The 19,063-nt window shown below is 39.2% G+C and overlaps 1 protein-coding gene across 1 annotated transcript in view; it reads right to left on the bottom strand.

Annotated features, from left to right (window-relative positions):
* Positions 1 to 19,063, bottom strand: part of ATP8A2 (ATPase phospholipid transporting 8A2) — a 505,799-nt gene that overhangs the window by 164,196 nt on the left and 322,540 nt on the right. Inside the window, exon 27 of the mRNA XM_037800280.1 lies at positions 5,448 to 5,522. Within this exon, the coding sequence (XP_037656208.1) occupies positions 5,448 to 5,522 (75 nt within the window). The remainder of the gene's footprint in view (positions 1 to 5,447; positions 5,523 to 19,063) is intronic.

A 19,063-nucleotide genomic window follows, 5' to 3' on the forward strand; every position in this document is an offset into this window, starting at 1 on the left:
TTCAATTGCTTTTGCAGCATCTACTGATGGGGCAGTATTTTCCTTCACTATTTAGCTTATATAGTGATATTTAGAAAGTCTTCTTGATTTTGAACCCCTTGTATTCCTGGAATAAATCCTATTTGACCAAATATTTTATTCTTTTGACACTTTGTGGAATGCTATTTGCTGATATTTTATTGAGAATTTTTGCATTTATGTTTATAAGTGAGGTGATCCATAGTGTTCTCCTCTAATTTATGCTGGCTTGGTAAAATAAGATTAATTTTTCTGAAACAGCTTAAAGAACATTAGAGTTGTCTCTCCGTTAAAAATAGAATGAATGTGAATATATCTCAATAAAATGAATATTAAAAAAAATAGAAAGAATAAAATGACATTTAGCTGAAATCCATCTGATCCTGGTAGCTTTTGTCACTAACCGCCTTTTTAGTCTCATTCTAGCCACAAAAAAAAAATGATCTAGAACTTTGACTATTGTATCATGGGAGTCTAATGGGGCCCCATCCATTCATTATTTAGGGAGGCAATACGAGTTTCAAGTTGGTTTTAATGCTGTTTAACCTGCTATGAGAATTAAATTAGGAATCAGTGGTTTGCTACTTTAGCTGGCTTGGGGACTGAAATATAAAGGAGAAGTACAGAAGCAGGAATAGCGGGAGAGAAATACTGCTTGGAAAAGATAGAAGGAAGAAGTTAGCCCAGAAGACGGGGTTACTAGCAAATGTCTTAGATGCCACAGACTGCCTCTTTCCCTGGGTGTCCATAGAGGGATCCAGGAAAGGAAAAATTGCTAAACAGGACATTAATGGAATGCTAATGGCAAAATCTGACTATGGACTAATATGGGTTAAATAATAGTATTATAGCAATGTAAATTTTTCTGATTTTAATCATTATACTGTGGTTATGTAAGAGAATGGTCTTGAGAACTATGCATTGTAATATTAAGCAATAAAGGGGCATGCTGCCTGTAACTTACTCTCAAATGGTTGGGAAATAAATGTGTGCATGCGTGTGTGCACGTGTGCGTGTGTGTGCATGCATGTCTATGGAGAGAGAGAAAATGTGAATGGGGGCAAAATGCTAATAATTGACAAATATAGGTGAAGGTTACACAGATTTTTGTACTCTTCCTGCAACTTATCTCTAAATTTCAATTTATGTCAACCAAAAGTTAACATAAAATAATTTCTCAGCTATGAAAGGCTTCCATAGGGGCAAAACTCCATGTTTTCAAAAGATCTGGTCCTCCTGCCTGATTGACTCAGGAGGCCAATGACCCAAGTGGGTACCAATGACCCATCTGGTGCCCACTTGCAGAGCCCTGCCCATGCCTGCTGGAGAAGCCTTCTCTACCACTACTTGCTGGTGGCCAACTCCCACAACTGCACTGTTTGAACCTGTCACAACACAGGGCTGTTTCACCTTTGAAGCTCACTTCTCCAGCTGCAGTATTTGCTTCCTTTCCCATTGCTACTGAACTTGCTTTTCATCTTTATTGCGATTTCTAGGTCTTCAACAACAGCCTACATACCCAAACACTTCTCCCAGTCTACCAGTGCCCACTGCTTCTCCACCCAGCTGGAACCACGCGAGGAGAAGCATGTGAGAGCCTTTTGTCCTTTGGCCTTCCATCATGATCTACTATGACCTTCCAGGAGTAACCATACAAGCCGTGTTTCCTCCTCCTGTTCTGGGGTTGAGACATTATAGGAGAATGTGTTATAAATCCCCCTGATCCATTTCCTTTGTGGCACACTCCCTCAGTTAACTATACACACACCCATCCTGGGAATTGCAAGTATTTTTTGCTTCCTGGCATTTCCCCCCTCACTTATAAATATATGAAAGTCTACCCTTCCATAACAGAAAAAAAAAACAACCCTCCCAGGATCCTGCTTTCTACTCAAGCTACTTCTTACTCTCATGCTCTTACAACATGTCACTGAAATTGTTTTATTTATCAGCTAATTTCCCAGTCTCTCATTTATTCCTCAACTCACAGTCATTTCTGCAGGGATACCTTTGGTGACCCTCCAGGCCAGAAGGCATTCCCTGTCACACAATCAGCAAGGTCCCTGCATCTTCCCTTCACAGCAGTTATCACAGCTTCTAGTTACGTATTTGAATTTTGACTATCTCCTCCACCACGTCATAAACTTCATGAAGGCAGGAAAAGCGTCTGTTGTGGTCATCAGTGTATTTCCAGAAGATGAGAACAGTGCCTCGCACCCAGTAGATGCTCAATCTTTTATATATATATTTCTGCAAATGCTCTACCGCAACCATTCTTTTGAAAGCCACCAATAAACTCATCATTTCTAAATTATCTTCTCCATCCACATTCTATATTGCCTCTTGACAGGGTGAATAGGAAATAATCCATGAGGATGTCACTGACAACTCAGAAGTGAACATATTAAAAACGGCCTCATCTCCCTCCCACCCTGGAAGTTTTCCTTTTCTTATATTCACTTTTGATCAGGAGCTGCACCTTCCACCCGACCATCTGTGTAGACTGAATTATGCACTCCAATGTAAACACATCATTAATCTTGGTCAGCAGCCCTGTGGGTATGAACCCATTGCAAACAGGACCTGCTGAAGATGATATTTTAGTTAAGGTGTGGCCAACTGAATGAGGTTGGGCCTTAATCCGGATTACTGGAGTCCTTTATAAGCAGAAGAAATTCCGTCCTAGACAAAGCCATGGGTAGAGCCAGAAGCCGGAAGTCACTGAACCAGGAAGAGAAAGGAGAGCACAGGGCCACGGGACGCAAAGCAGGCCTGCAAACCAAGGGATCCAAGGATCTCCGGCCGACCAGGGAGGAGGCAAGTCTCCCAGCCTCTGAAACCGTGAGCCAATAAATTTCCATTGTTTAAGCCAACCCATTGTATGGCATTTGTCATAGCAATTCTGGAAAACTTAGCCACCGGCTAAGGTAGAAAACTGTTTTCACCGCCACCACCCCACCCCGTTCCTCAGTATCCAAGCCCTAGTCACTGGAACTGGCCATATCCTCTGAATGAGCCTTCTATCCATTCTCACAGCTATTACGCATAAGCTTTTCTGGCCTCAAATGTCCCCACTTAAATCACCATCTTTGCTTAACTGAACTCCCAGCTTACCACCTATCTTTCACAGTGCCAGTTTCTCTCAAAAGCACATATCTGATGACACTGCTCTTCTGAATTAAACTCCTGATGGCTCTCCCCACTCTCTCCTAGATAAAGGTCACAGATTCCTTAGCATGAAACTCAAGACCTTCAGATACAGATGCCTACATCCTGCCTTGCTGGCTTTGCTTGCTCCTATATTTCCTCTAGAACACCATTCCCCAACCAATGGAAGTCCCCATAAATCACACACATGGACTTGTCACACCTCTATAACTCTGTCCACACCCCTCTCCATTCAGCATCACCTTCCTACCCATCTCCTCAAACTCTCTCAAAGCTCAGTTCAGATAACACATCGGAGAAGAGTTCTGCAATCTCTATTCAAAATTCATCCCTCTCCTTTCACGTCATTGCATCTCCCACTTTGCTGTTATTTTTTTGTGTGTGGTATGGTAGTAGACATTTCTCTGTAGAACGGGGGACACAAAAGTGACCAAAATGTATTCCCAGCCCTGGGGATCTGAGGTTGTTGTGGGCCTTAAACTTTAATGCGTGTAACAATCACAAGAACAATGTGTTAAATATATATAATCTCTGAGATGCTATTTGTTAAGTTGGGGTGGGGTTCAGGAATCTGCATTTTTTGAAAACAACCCCCAGTTACTGACACGCAAGTGGTCTCTGGGCCATATTTTGACAAACATTGTCCAACCCATCAGCATCTTATACATAGTGGGCACTCAATAAAGTTTGTTGTATTAATTTGAATTGCCCAAGGCTGCACGGAGCTAAGACTAGAATTCAGCCCTGGTGCCCCAAGCATGCAAATAGAGCTAAAATCCATTGGGTGCATGACCAGTGACGCTATTGCAACCCTCTCTTTGGCTCTAAAGCATACCTGCCTAGGGCTTGATGCCTATTTATAAAATATATATGCGGGCATGGGTCTTGTGTGAGGTGTCCCCCATGTGACACTGTGTCCCTTTCCTGCACTAAATCATTATAAAGGAATCAACATATTTTCCCCCAAACTGTTGCATAACTTCAGGCTACTCAAAATAGTATAAATCCTGAAAAATTAGCAATCTATGCTCTCCCCATAGTGCTCTCCCTTGAGCTGCTACTCAGGTGCTAAAAGGAAGAGTAACTTTTACAGCCCAGGTTTAGCCCTGTGCTCACCATGTCTTGTAGGGTGTAAGGTTTAGCAACCAAACTCTAGTGCTCTTGGTAGGAGTAACGCTGTATAGCTAACTGACCGACAGATTAAAATCAAGATGCAAATTTAGCTTCACTGGCATCTTAGTCTAACATCTTACCCTCTTAACCTGTAAGCACCATAGGGCACAGGGCAACCTGTTTTATTCAACATTTAACACCCAGCACAGTTACTACTTGGAAGTAAAAAAAAAAAAGGGTTAAGTGCATGGATGTCTCTTGAAGAGCCAGCCAGAGATGTATATAAAAGCTGTAAATATTTACAGCACCACAATTTAGATTATTGCATGTCTGGTCACTTTGCTCTACTCCTACCTATGGTGACTGCTCGAGAATGTCAACTCCCACAGGGGAGAGAATGCCAGAGAGAGCCCAGAGCACGTGGGATTGGGTAACTCACTGGATGGGCCGCAGGGGGTCTAAAACACTAAGCTACAGACCCTCAGCTCCTCCTGCCAGTAAAATGAAAAGCCAGAAAGTTAAGAAGCTACCAAGTCATTTTAGCCAACTGTTCATGTTTATTTCTAGCGTTTGAATTCATTACAGTCAAATAATGAAAAAAGAACTCTAAAATCTTGAAAAATACCCAAGAAACTGATTACCATTCACCACAGGAATTGGGAATCAGAATTCATAATTTTAGCACTAACTGTGGAAGAAAATATTCTTCCACAAGGACAGACACTCTTTTAAGAAGGACAAAAAGGACACTAGACCCCACGTGGTATATTCCTATCTATGCTTAAGACTTTGGAAATAAAATTATGAATTGGAGTAAGTTTAGACATCGTTTGGAAAGTTTTATATGAGTTGAAATCATGAACCTGGTGCACAGGCATTTAGCAAGGAGGTAACAAGGGCATATTATCAAGATATATGGGTTAATAATTTCATGGGGTTATTCATGAATGGTCTGCAATGATTGAAACCATATGTGGATGGTTTGGGCTTCTGCAGGATGTTGTCACAGCAACAAAGGCCCTAAAGATGTATTGTGCTGCCTGCTATGTATACAGATGATTGACTTAGATACACTTCCCAGACGTACACAGTAAAGGAATGTCACTGAAGTTCTGCACGCCATGAAGGAGGAGATGGAGAATGCTTACCACATTGTACAAGCCGATGCACCAACGTTCAAATAAAATCTGCCCAGAAAATCCATTAACAAAGGCGAACCAAAGCTGAAAGAGAAGAAAGTTCATGAAGTTTTATATCAATATTGACCTAAATGTTTCCATTCCCTGTAGAAGTAGTGGGAAGCAGGGACCACCAGCTGGTCACAGCTGCTATGGGAAAATAAGTAGCACAGGACCATAGCAGTTGTCCTTTTGTAAAATATGAATTCCCAGTAGCACAAATACCAATAATTTAAGGAAAATGTGTATTTAAAGCATACGTCAGTATGGGTAAGCAAATAATTTACGAGGTAATATGCACATGTTAATAGAAAACAATTAATTTATGACATATGTCTTGTGTCAACACCTTCTCATGGCCTGGAAGAGTCACACTTCACATTCTTTTTCCTATAAAGCAGATTTGATACACTAGATTTATCTTGGTAAGACTTTTAAATAGATAAAAATCTAAAAACAAAAACTCCTGTTGGTCACGGTGTCCCAAGTTCATACAATATTGACCCTCCTTAACTGGATGTCAAGCACCTACGCAAAGCTCAAAACACAATAATAAAAAGGAACATGCCTCATCTCCTCTTCTAGAATAACGATGGATGTACAGATAAATGCAAAGTGGGCTATTATCCGTGCTGCTATGTCATCTATAATTCTAATTGATCAGGTGAGACTGACATAGAAAATAACTACAGAGAAAAGTGCCCGAATGCAACTGGTGCCACACGACGAGTGAATAAAACTATTCTAGAAAAGAGAATGGTCACCCAGGGTATAATCAGGTTGGGACATGGAGGAGGTAAGAATGGCGTGGAGGTAAGAATGGCGTGGAGGAGGGGCAGGATGAGCCACTGCGAGGATGAGTCATGGCCTGAAGTAGAAGGGAAAGCACAAAATATGCACGTACCATGAGGGTTTTAACCTAATTTCCCCAAGACTGTCTTATGTATCTGTTCTCCTATACAACAATTCAAAGAACTCTGATAGATATCTAGTCAGCCCTTAACTATTTTGTTGCTTTAGTCAGTTAATTTGTTGTCTTGTCGAAGGTGGCAAAGTGGTGACAGTTCTGTTGCCCTCCACTCCCAACATCAACTGAAAATGAAAAAATAACTGAACACAGAAAAGAAATCACTATTTGCAACGAAACCATGATAGCCCTAATTAAAACTACAAATGACAGAGAATGAGTGCTGTTAAATATGGTAAGATCAAGTCAAGGGAGAATGGGAGAATGCCAAGAGTACAGAAAAGGTAAAGATTGAGCCAGAGTAAAAAGATTTTCAGGAAATAGGTGAAATGGCTCTGAACAGCTGAACCAGCAACCCATATTCATAAGGGCATAACCCAGAGGACAGAACAATCTTGTGCTGAGGTTTCTGGACCAATTCACCACAGCAGGCAAATTGAGGTTGACGGGCAGTCTGTGCACACATGCCAATGTCGTTTATTTTTGCAAGAAGCAAGTGGGATAGACAGGATAGAGCAGGGAGCATGAATGACAAGAAACTGGCAGATGCCGATCAAAGTAAAGTGAAAAGAAATAAATGCAAAATATCCCACAGAAAACCCGTAACATACAGAAATCCCCTGTGAGGCACACAGGCCTCCTACTCCCCCAAGGGGCAGAAGTGATGGGGAGAGAAGTGCTTGCTATCGAAAAGCGATGGGTAGTCTGTGGAGAAGAGATAGAAAATTTGATGAGAAAGTATTCAGAGGCAGCAGTGAATCCACCCCTCCCCAGCCAACTGCCATCCACTCTTCCACATACAATTCTTCTGCAAATACCTATGTCAAAAGAAAAAAAATGAGTAGCTATATTTAAAAAAAAAAAAAAAAAAAAAAAAAAAAGAGTAACAGCAAAGAAATAGTGTGGGACTTAGACATTAACATAATAAAAAATAATAAAGGAAAAAACACCAAAGAAACATAACAAAACACACATGAAATAATCTCTGTAGAAGAATGAGGCCACAGGGCAGAAAAAAATTTCAAACACTCTTGGCAAGACTAAAGAAACCAAAGAAAACATGGCTTTTCATTAAAACAAGAGCTCAAGTAAGAGGTGTAAGATATCAAAGAAGGAAACAATTAGGAAGAGGTCAATATTATAGATAAAAGACATATAAGGAGAAATAAAAACCAGAAAAGATGCTGCTGAAACCACAGTCAGAGCTAGGTAAGATAGGCTTGAGAAAACAAATGCTAAGCAAAGGACAAAAGGTTAACATTGATTTTAAAAGAAACTGTTAGATACAGAAACCTTTCAACGAATAATAACAAAAAGGTTTTATAAAAAAGATATACTTGGAAAAAAAGAGCCAGGAGAATAGGAAAACAAACAAACAAACAAACAAAAAGGCACAAAGATACAATAGAAGAAAAACTTCTGAAATATTCTAAAACCTTAATCAGTAAATAGAGAGGGTACCTGGTACTCCCCAGGAAACAAAACAAATACAGAAAGATCAACAACCACATGTATCTTGGTTTGTGAACTCATGAGTTTTAAAACTTAAAAAGAATAATTCTCTACTATCTTCATGCAGAAAAAGCAAGCAAAAGGGGGAAAAATCAAGCTGGCTTCATAATTCATTCTAGCAGTATACAGAAACCAGCAGTGAATATTACATGTTCTAAGGGAAATAAATTGTGACAAGAATTTGGCAAAAGATAGAAACCAAGGAACAAACAAAAACCAAAAACAAAACATGAAATGTGATGACAGGATTAATATCAAATATATGTTATATTAATAATAACATAAAAATAAAAAGATGCTAAGGGGGATAAAAAAATTAAATCCAAAATAAATTTTACATATAAAAGAAAAGTAAAACAAACATGAAAAAGTCACACTATTCAAACAGGATCAAATTCAAAACCTTGACCTATAAAGCCCTGTATGATCAGGTCTTTCCTACCTTCTGAAACATGGCCTTTTGCCCACTAAGCTCCAGCTTAGGAGCCTTCAGCTGGTTCCTTGCACACAACAAGTAGGGATCCAGTTTTATTATTTTGCCCACAAATAGTCAGGCTATTATATAACAGCATTTGCTGAACAAGCCGTCTTTATCTCACTTCTTTGAAATGCCCTATATCACATAATAAATTACCACAGGATTCAGAAAAAAAAATATATGACATATAATTTATTATCATAACATTATATGGTCTCTACTCAAATTAATTACACATGAGTGGAACATTCAATAATAAAAAATGAAATTCTGAGAGCATTAGAGAAGAAAGCATGAAAAAAAGGTTTTTTGGTATGTAAAAATAAACATCAAATTCAGAACCCATGCAGAAAGAGTAATAAATTTGTAACTAACTCAGAAACTAACTTCTATACCGCAAAATATCAATAAAGTTGAAAGAAAATCTGTAAACATAAAACACATTTGTAACATCTATGAAAACAAAAGCCTAATTCTCTTAATGCATAAAGGATTCCTAGAAATCAGAAAGAAAAAGTCCTACAACTGCTAGGGAAATGGGCAAAAAGTATATGAGGTCTGATCACAGGGACAAAAATAAGACATAAATATAGGAAATATAAATCATTTTTTATTAAAAACATACACACACACACAAACACACACACACACAAAGGGATACCATTTTTTACCTATCAGATGGGTAAAGATGAAAAGCTTGATAATCTGGGGAAATAGTTAGTTCCATACCCCACTGATAATGTAGTATTGTCTACAGGTATCTTTAATGTATTCTTCATTTGACCCAGCAATTTCAGTTTTAGGAACATGTTCTAAATTATATTTTAAAGCCTACAATCACACAGTATTCAACATGAAAATGTAAGGACATTTACCATGGCATTATTTGGAAAAACAACCTGCATGCCATTGACTGATGGCTGTTCTGGTTTGCTAATGCTGCCATCATGCAAAATACCACAAATGGATTGGCTTTTATAAAGGGGGTTTATTCGGTTACAAAGTTTCAGTCCGAAGGCCATGAACATGTCCAAATGAAGACATCAACACGAGTATACCTTCACCAAAGGAAGGCCAATGGCATACTGAAAACCTCTGTTAGCTGGGAAGGCATGTGACTGGCATCTGCTGATCCCAGGTTGTGTTCCAGCTCCTCTCTCAGCTCCTGTGCATTCTTCAGTATCTTGCTTGGCTGCAGCACCTCTTTCTGTCTGTGAATACTTTTATAGGACTCCAGTAATTCAATTAAGACCCACCCTGAATGGATGGGTTAACACCTCCATGTAAATTATCCAATAAAAAGGTCTTACCCACAGTTGTTGAGTCACATCTCCATGGAAACACTCAATCAAAGGATGTCAACCTAATCAACACTAAATACGTCTGCCCCCACAAGATTGCATCAAAGAACATGGTGTTTTGGGGGGACATAATACATCCAAACTAGCACAATGGCTAACTGGTTAAATCAATTATCATTTACCCATACAATGAGACAGTATGCAGACAGTAAAAAGGGTAATGTAAATCTATAGGCACCATAATGTGAAAATATCACAAAGTATTAAAATGAAAAATATCAAGACATATATGTTAAATGGTCATGATTATGTACAATAGATGTACATGCTTATATACACATGGCAAATTTCTGGAAGACACATAAGCAATTGTTAATATTCATTATCTCTAGGTAACAAAAGTGTTCTCTAGGGCGTAGCGGGGAGACTCGCTTATACCTCTTGCATGACTTTAAACTTTCAAGAAGTGTCCGTGCTTTATTTTTATAATTGATTCAAGCAGTGGATCTCAACTGGGTTGAATTCCCACCCCATCTCCCACCCCAGGAGGTATTTGGAAATGTCTGGAGACCTTTTTGGTTGTCACAACCTGGTGGAGGGTGCTACTGGCATCTGGTGGGTAGAAGCCAAAGATTCTGCTAAACATCCTACAATGCACAGGGCAGCCCCCTACAAAAAATAATTACCTGGTCCAAAATGTCAGCAGTGCCACTGCTGAGAAACTCTGGATCAAAGAAATCAATGTCTTTAGGTCAACTTGAAACACATTAGAAATCTTATTGTAACAGATATTTGTTATAAGAAAAATAAGACGTGACTGGCTGTATGCAGCTGTGATTTATGTAAGTGTGTATGGGGGTGTGAGTTCAGAAAGTGTTTCTCCATTTTGGAAAACTCCCCTCTAACCTGACCTCATATGTATTTATTATTTAGGGGTTATGGTACCTCTGGATGTGAATCCAGTAGTTACCTAAATTTAGATCTCTAAATATATATATATATATATATCTTTGCAAATTATTAATTAGAAGTCATTTTAAAGACCAAGAGTGAATTTTGTATAGTCAAGACACTCACATAGTTGAAAATATACAATAAAAGAAGAAAATCTTCAGAAATTTAGTATCTCCTTCCCAGCACTGACCTTTGTTCTAAGCCATCCTGAATCAAGTAAAAAAAATTTACTCTTCACTTAAGGTTAACATCACTGATCAGCAGAAAGTTAGAGTACTTTCTCTAAGCAGTGGTGTTCTGATTTTGTCCAAGTTGGCACTGGCTCAGTCACATGTTTCTTCAAAGAATTTTGATATGTTTATACTAATTTTTATCAGTTGCAGGTGCTGTAGCTTTTGAAAGGTATAAATAAGATCATTCCCAATATTTTCAACTCCATTTCATTCTTCATTAAAATAATCCATCATTAGATGATCAGACCTGTTTATTTCACTAGAACTATTTATTTGGTAGAGAAAAAAAAGAAAAACCAAAATAAACAAAGCAAAACAAAAAAAATCCACCTTCTAACTTCAGATTCCATGAGCTGGTTTTCTCATACATTGTAAACACTCAAACTTGATTTCAATTTGGCAAGATTTCCCATAGGTGAAATGGAAAAAGTATGAGAACGCACGTATTTTAAAATATTTATACAAACATGCTTGGTTTTTATTTTATTTATTCATGAGACAGGTACATGATGGCTTTCTGACACACTGTAAAAACCACTTTTTCAGACCGGTTATTCATATACAAATGTTAATTCATATAAGAAAAGAAGGCACCGTCCAATTCCTAGACATTAATGTCATTTTTTGGTGGACCACGTGTTCCAAGCAGCGTACACCAAACACACAGCCCTCAACCAAAACAGATGGCCAGGCCCCCAGCTGATGGGCACTTACTTGGACCGCGGCTTGCTTATAGCCACTCAATTTTACTCCTTTGGATTAATGGGAAAAACGATTCCTCTGCTTTTACTTTCTTGTTAACTAGGAATGTTATTAAATGAATATGGTTAAAGCTGAACAAGCCTGATTCTGGCTGAATTGACTCACACTTGGTGAGCTGCTGGGAAAACCTGCCAAGCACTGCTGGCTTGCCAAGCTCCTGGGGTTTTGGGTCCTCAAATGTAGTGCTGTTATGAGCAAACTGACCCAACTTATTAAATGGCTTTTCCTTCTTGGAAAAAGATCCCTCTTTGCTTTAACTGCCGCCTGCCTGCCAAAAATGCAGTAACTGTCTTGGCTAATTGCACAGACTCCTGTCTGGAGATCCCACCAGCCAGTGGACAACCTCGTTGCCTTGGATCTGAAACCAATCTCAGGATCCCAGCACCCAACACACTAGAGAGATGACCGTTTAATTCGGGAAACGGATGAACTGTTCCTCTATTTACTCTGTCCTTCCAATATCCATAGGAAAGATTGAAGAGAAAAGTGTCCTACTGAGAATAATTAAATTAATTTGCCATATGGTCTCTTTCGAAAGTGGCAAAACAATCATCATCTACTAAATTTGCACATTGGCTCTGAGCTGATTAACTGGCATTAAAGATCTCTGTCGAAAAATCAAAGTGCTGAAATCTTGCTGGAAAATATGATCTGGCAATACATACTAAAATATTAAAAAACCCACATACTTGGTCTAGGAATCCTATTTCTGGAATTCCGTTTCTCATAAATAAAAGTATATATATATACACATAATATCTTGTTTTGCAGCATTATTGGGAGTTGAAGATCAAACAAAATGTAGAGCATAGGAAAAAAAAAAAACCCACAATCCTAAATGTCCTTTATTAGGGGGCAAGTAAAGCAATTCTACAAAATATGAAGACATTTAAAATGTTAAATCAATAAGTATGGAAATGGCCAAGGAGTAGTATTAAGATTGAAGTAAGAAGAGGCTAAAAAATAAATGGGAAATCAAGGGGAAAAAATCAGAGAGATTATGACAGAGCAGGCCAGGGTGGTCAGAAATAGAGGCGGTAGCAGCAGTAATAGTTGCAAGATACTCTAAAGACCTCCCCTCAAGTATTTTGTCCAATAAATTATGGGATCAAGTGGCCAGAACAAACAGATACGAGAGAAGACATTGTAATAAACGGGCAGGGCTCATCTGTAACAGCTTTGTGGAGTTTTGACTCGCTGAATCAGTCTTGGACAGGTACAATGGTGGCTGCAAACACCATATTCTCAATAAAAATCCCATGGACTTTTCAAGGCAAACAAACAAAAAGAAAGTTGCAAAGTAATGTGAATAGTTCCCATTGTCGGTAAAACCCCAACCAAAACGCTGTTTAAATATATATGTATTTGTATGATCCCAAAGGAAGGTATGGAAGGCTAACCAAACTGTCGTTATCAATTGCCTCAGCAGAAATGGCAGCAGATGAGGGGAAATTATTGTCTTCTTTATGCATCTCTATTATTATTACAAGTATCATTTCAACTTTCAAGAATTACGTAGAAGGAATCAATTCGTTTTCTCTAGCACTGTGCCATGTTCGTTTCTCTCTTAGCTTGTCGCATTCTATAATTTCTTTGCTGCACTGTTACCAGTACACACCGCCATTCATAAGAATGTGTGAGGCTAGAGATTATATGGATTCCACTCACTGCTCAACATCCGGTATCGAGCACAGTGCTTGGCAAACAGCAGGTGCTCAAAAAAACAAACATAAAGAATATTACTATTTACTATTAAAGAAGAACAGCTGCACAAAAGTGAGTATAGGACAGGTATGGAATTGGCCAAACAGGCTTCATTCCAGCACAATCACTTAAGCACTGCTGAGCTCAGGGGTCAAACTCCCTGATTTTCCAGAGCTGCATATATTTTATGAACTAAGGGAACAGGAACAACAAATTCTGTAGAATTATCGTTTTCGTTGTTTTGGATGATGATGATACAAGTTGACATGCATTTAATACTTACTCTGTGCCAAAAATCTTGCAACACTCTGAATGGATTATCCCATTTAAACCTCATGGCAATCCTAAGTAGGTGTTATCCTGCTTTTGCAGATGAGAAAATCCTGGCACAGAGATGATTAAAGATATTTTAGATCAAATACTGGGCTCAATAAGTGATTGCTATTAACAGTAGACTCCATATAACAAGCAGTTTTTAGAACATCTAAGTTAAGGCAATTCAGAATCAAATCAGTATTTATGGATATTTACTTAAAATGCTGTTGCTATTTTAAGAATGCAACATGAAAAAAAAAATTACAACTATGAGAACATAAGCAGACCAAAGAAATTCTTAAGAAAAATGATCCAAATCTTCAACCTCCAATGCCATGTGAAGGAAACTAAGGAGTTTTCTTTAGATTAGGGTATAAACTATTTTGAAAAGTAGGCTACAAAAATCATCCCCATTTTACAAAACAAAATGCAATCACTCTGGTTTGAAATATTTTCCTAAAGTATTTTGAGCTACAACATTGCAATCTTTTGCTAACATAGTTGAGACTGACCCAGTAAACAAACAGAAGGAAACTCTCACTTTTCATTATTCAAATTCTTTGAACAAAACAAACCACCCACAATAATACTAGTGGGACAATCTCAGTTATATTTTAAAAGGATTATACTTTGAATTTCAAAAGTATGAAATAAAATAGAAATGATTGCATGCAAATAAACGTGGCATATGATATGCATACATAAAATTTTTACTATAGTTTAACACCTTTTTTTCCATTAAAATCCCAAATGATGCAGAAAGTTGAATCATAACAGCTCACAAAAGTCAATAAAGGGAAGTCTGGTAAAGCATTGAAAAAGTTTTCTTAATTACTCATTTCTCAGCCCCCAAATGTCTCTGTTTCTGTAAAATTACATGCTTTTACCTTGGAACATCAGGTATATACAAGATCGTGTTTCTGCCCCTTGTCCCCTCTCCCATAAAACCATAATACTGACCAGATGGGGTATGCACAATTAAACCAATTTTTAATAAGGAATTCTTGGCACAATAGAATGTAATAGCTCCAAATTATGTCAAGGACTATGTAAATTTTTTTATAGTTCAAGGCTTAGACTCTTCAGCCCAAATCCTACGCAAGGGAACCAAATAGCTCTGGAGACCAGTAATGAAATAATGAGCCTTTCATCTGGAGGTCACCAGTTGGGATCTGCTATCGTTCATTAACGACACAGCTGTTTCCAACCTCCTGGTGTTGGAACAGTGGCGGGGGATTTATTATTGAAGGGGTAGCAGAAATATGTATAAGACCATTTCATTTATGGACAGGACCTATGGCAAATATATGAGAACATGGGTTTTATAACCAATAAAGTAATGCTCTTAACTTATTGACAGTCAGATTTAGTGCCTGGCCCCACAGACAAGGAACGAGGGCACAGAACAGAATTCAACACCACCCCTCAGCCCACATCAGCCACTGAGTGCCTGGAGCCTGGGCAAAGCTTAACATTTCTTTGCGTCTTATTTTCTTACTCTGGAATACAGGGAAAAGGACTGTCTACTCTCTCAGAAGAGAATTTCAATAGAGTAATGTGTTTTTTAAAAAGCAACTAGTTACTGAACTATTTACTAAGATCCTGCTTCAAATTCTGTTCTGTGACAAACGTTAATGGGATGCCATCCCTGCCTGGAAGAAATCAGTCTGGCTGGGGACAGGCATGGGTTGTATCAGAAATATGAAAATGTTCTCTGGGAACATAGTGGGAGAGCCTGGTTTTTTCTAGAGGACTTAGCACAGACTTCCCAAAGATGGTGGGCATCTGGGCTGGTATAGAAGCATCAGATTCCATTCATGAAATGGGCAGGGGGAGAAGGGGCTCTGGAGGTAAGGGGGAAGGCCTGTACAGCTGTGCACTGCCGGCAGGTTCAAGGTGTTTGGAAGAAGGGAAATGAATGAGAGAAGAGGGCTGGGATCAGGTAAGCGTTGGTCACATATGTGACTGGCTGTCACACAGTCCTAAGAAAAACTGAAAAACGACATTATCTATTGGTGCATCTAGAAAGTAGAAAACTATAGCAATATGGTTTTAAATTAACAACTAATTTTTTTAAAATCAGGGTTAAGTAGCTGCAAAGGATATACTTTCTGACAAACTGTATATATTGATATTTGCGCCAGTTTGAATGTATTATGTCTCCCAAATGCCATTATCTTTGATGTACTCTTGTGTGGGCAGATATTATCAGTGTTGATTAGATTGTAATTCTTTGAGTGTTTCTTTGGAATGTGCCCCACCCAGCTGGGGGTGATGACTCTGATTGGATAATTTCCATGGAGGTGTTGCTTCGCCCATTTGGGGTGGGTCTAAGTTGATCAGTGGAGCCATATAAATGAGCTGACATAACAGAAGGAACTCAGTGCAGCTGTGAGTGATGTTTTGAAGAGGAGCTAACAGCCAAGAGGGACACTTTGAAGAAAGCACAGGAGTTGCAGATGAGAGATATTTTGAAGATGGCCATTGAAAGCAGACCCTTCTCCAGGGAAGCTAAGAGAGGACAAGTACCCCAAGAGCAATTAAGAGTGACATTTTTGAGGAACTGTAGCCTAGAGAGGAATGTCCTGGGAGAAAGCCATTTTGAAACCAGAACTTTGGAGCAGACGCCAGTCATGTGCCTTCCCAGCTAACAGAGGTTTTCCGGACACCATTGGCCATCCTCCAGTGAAGGTACCCGATTGTTCATGCATTACCTTGGACACTTTATGGTCTTAAGACTGTAACTGTGTAACCAAATAAACCCCCTTTATAAAAGCTGATCCATCTCTGGTGTTTTGCATTCCGGCAGCTTTAGCAAACTAGAACAATATTTAAAACTAAAAGTTACAAAATTTTAAAAATGTAACCAATGATTCTAAATGCCATGAAGGGACGCTCATCACAATCCACTTTAAAAAATGCATGAATAAATACCATTTTTTCTATATTAAAATTCTCATTTACAAACACTCTTTGCCCACCAAGGAACCCCATCCCCACCATACTTCTTTAACAGTCAGAATTTTTATGTCATTCCTTTTCTCCTTGAACTTGGTTTTCCATTCCACTTGACCCACATTAATTTTATCTGAATTTCAGGTATTTTTGCTTGAAAGTCTTTTGTTGACCACTCTATTACACTTCACAAAAATAATGAATGGAAATTGAAATTTTCTTTTAATTTTCTGTGGTCCAATGGCTCTAAGTCTTAAAAAGTTCTTCTGGATTGAGTTTTTACTACAATCATTAGCAGTATACCATTGATAAAAATATGTTTTCATAATGATTAAATAATAAGTAAAATATTGCTGGAACGATATCTCTTAGTGAAATGGATGGAACTGGGTCCTCCCTCTGCCCATTGGTTCATGCAACTGTGGAAGAACATAACCTATTGTTAGACTGAGACAGCTGTGATGGGTTGAATTGGGTACCCCCAAATATGTTCATTCTTGTTATTCACTCCTGTGGGTGTGAACCCATGGTAAGTGGAAACTCTTGAAGACGGTATTTTTAGTTAAGGTGTGGCCCACTGAATGAAGGAAAGCCTTATTTGGGTTACTGGGGTCCTTTATAAGCAGAAGAATTTCAGATGTAGTAAAGGAATGCCATTGGGGAGGGGAGCGAGAAGCTGGAAGTCAAGGAGAACGTGGAAGAGAAAGGACAGGACATCGTCAGCTGACAGGAAAGGCACAGAACCCAAGGACTGCCAGACTGCTGAACGCTCCTGACCCCAGGAGGAAGCCAGCCTTTTAACCCCTGAAACTTGCAGGCAATAAATTCCCATTGTTTAAGCCAATCCATTGCAGGGTATCTGTCATAGCAGCCTGGAAAACCAGACAGACAGAGGTCAGAATCATTTCTATTCCTACTGTTCATTTTTAGAGATCTGCCACCTGAGAAATCTTGTCCACATAATAGATGAGAATGTAAAATTTGGTTATGGTCATATCCACCAATACTTGGGACTTTTACTGAGCCATGTGCCAAAAATAATACTGTGATTGCTATGTACTGAATTGTGTCCTCCAAAAGACATTTTCAAGTCCTAAACTCGGGCCCCATGAATGTGAGCTTATCTGTTAACAGGACCTTTGAAGATCTTGTTAGTTAAGGTGAGGCTGACTGGGCCTGATCCAAGATGACTGGTGTTCTCATAAGCAGAGGAGAGGGAGGGAGACAGGACGATATGATGGAGGCAGAGACAGAATTGTCCCACCACAGCCAAGGAACTCCAAGGACTGCTGTCACCCACCAGACACCAGGGGAGAGTCCCAGGATTGTCCCCTTTAAGAAGCAGTGTGGCCCTGCGACGCTTTGGTTTTGGACTTCTAGACTCCAGGACCAGGAGACAATAAATTCCTATTGTTGAAACTAGCTAGTCTGTGGTCCTTTGTTACAGCAGCCCTGGCAAACTGAGACAGTGAGCTACTAGAAAAGTTACTTTAAATTCATCTATCTTCTGACCACTTGAGTAGGTTCCTTAAAAATGTTTCTGAAAGCAAGGAAACAGAACTCACTTGACTTGCAGAAGAATTTGCTCACTAGTTATGAGAATACTGGCTTCTGGAAGTATACCTAAAAGGCCTGCACCAAGAACTTTCAAATGACTTCTGATTATACATGTTATTTGCTCATCTGTTTGGGAGAACATGATGGTGAACACAGCCCAGAGAGCAACAGAGAGTCAGGGGAGGCTTTTAGGAGGTGGAGACACACAAGCAAAGTCAGGACAGGTGAGGGGGTGTGCTGGTTTGGATGTATTATGTCCCCCAAAATGCCATGTTTTTTGATGCAATCTTGTGTGGGCAGATGTATTAATGTTGATTAGATTGTAATTCTTTGATTGTTTCCATGGAGATGGGACTCACCCAACTGTAGGTGATAACTCTGATTGGATAATTTCCATGGAGGTGTGGCCCCACCCATTCTGCACGGGCCTTGATTAGTTCACTGGAGTCCTAGAAAAGCTCAGACAGAAGGAGCGAGCTTGCTACAGCCAAGAGAGACACTTTGAAGAATGCATGGAAGCTGAGGAGCTGAAGCTTACAGAGACATTTTGGAGACAGCCTTTGAAAGCAGACTTTTGCTTCGGAGGAGCTAAGAGAGGACAAACACCCCAAGAGCAACATTTTGGAGAGAAGCTGAAGCCTAGAGAGGAATGTCCCGGGAGAAAGTCATTTTGAAACCAGAACTCTGGAGCATAAGCCAGCCCCGTGCCTTCCCAGCTAACAGAGGTTTTCCGCTCACCACTGGCCATCCTTCAGTGAAGGTACCCCCTTACCTTGGACATTTTATGGCCTTAAGACTGTAACTTTGTAACCAAATAACCCCCCTTTATAAAAGCCAATCTATCTCTG

The sequence above is a fragment of the Choloepus didactylus genome, chromosome 12, assembly GCF_015220235.1.
Source record: "Choloepus didactylus isolate mChoDid1 chromosome 12, mChoDid1.pri, whole genome shotgun sequence".
Taxonomy (NCBI): Eukaryota; Metazoa; Chordata; class Mammalia; order Pilosa; family Megalonychidae; genus Choloepus; species Choloepus didactylus.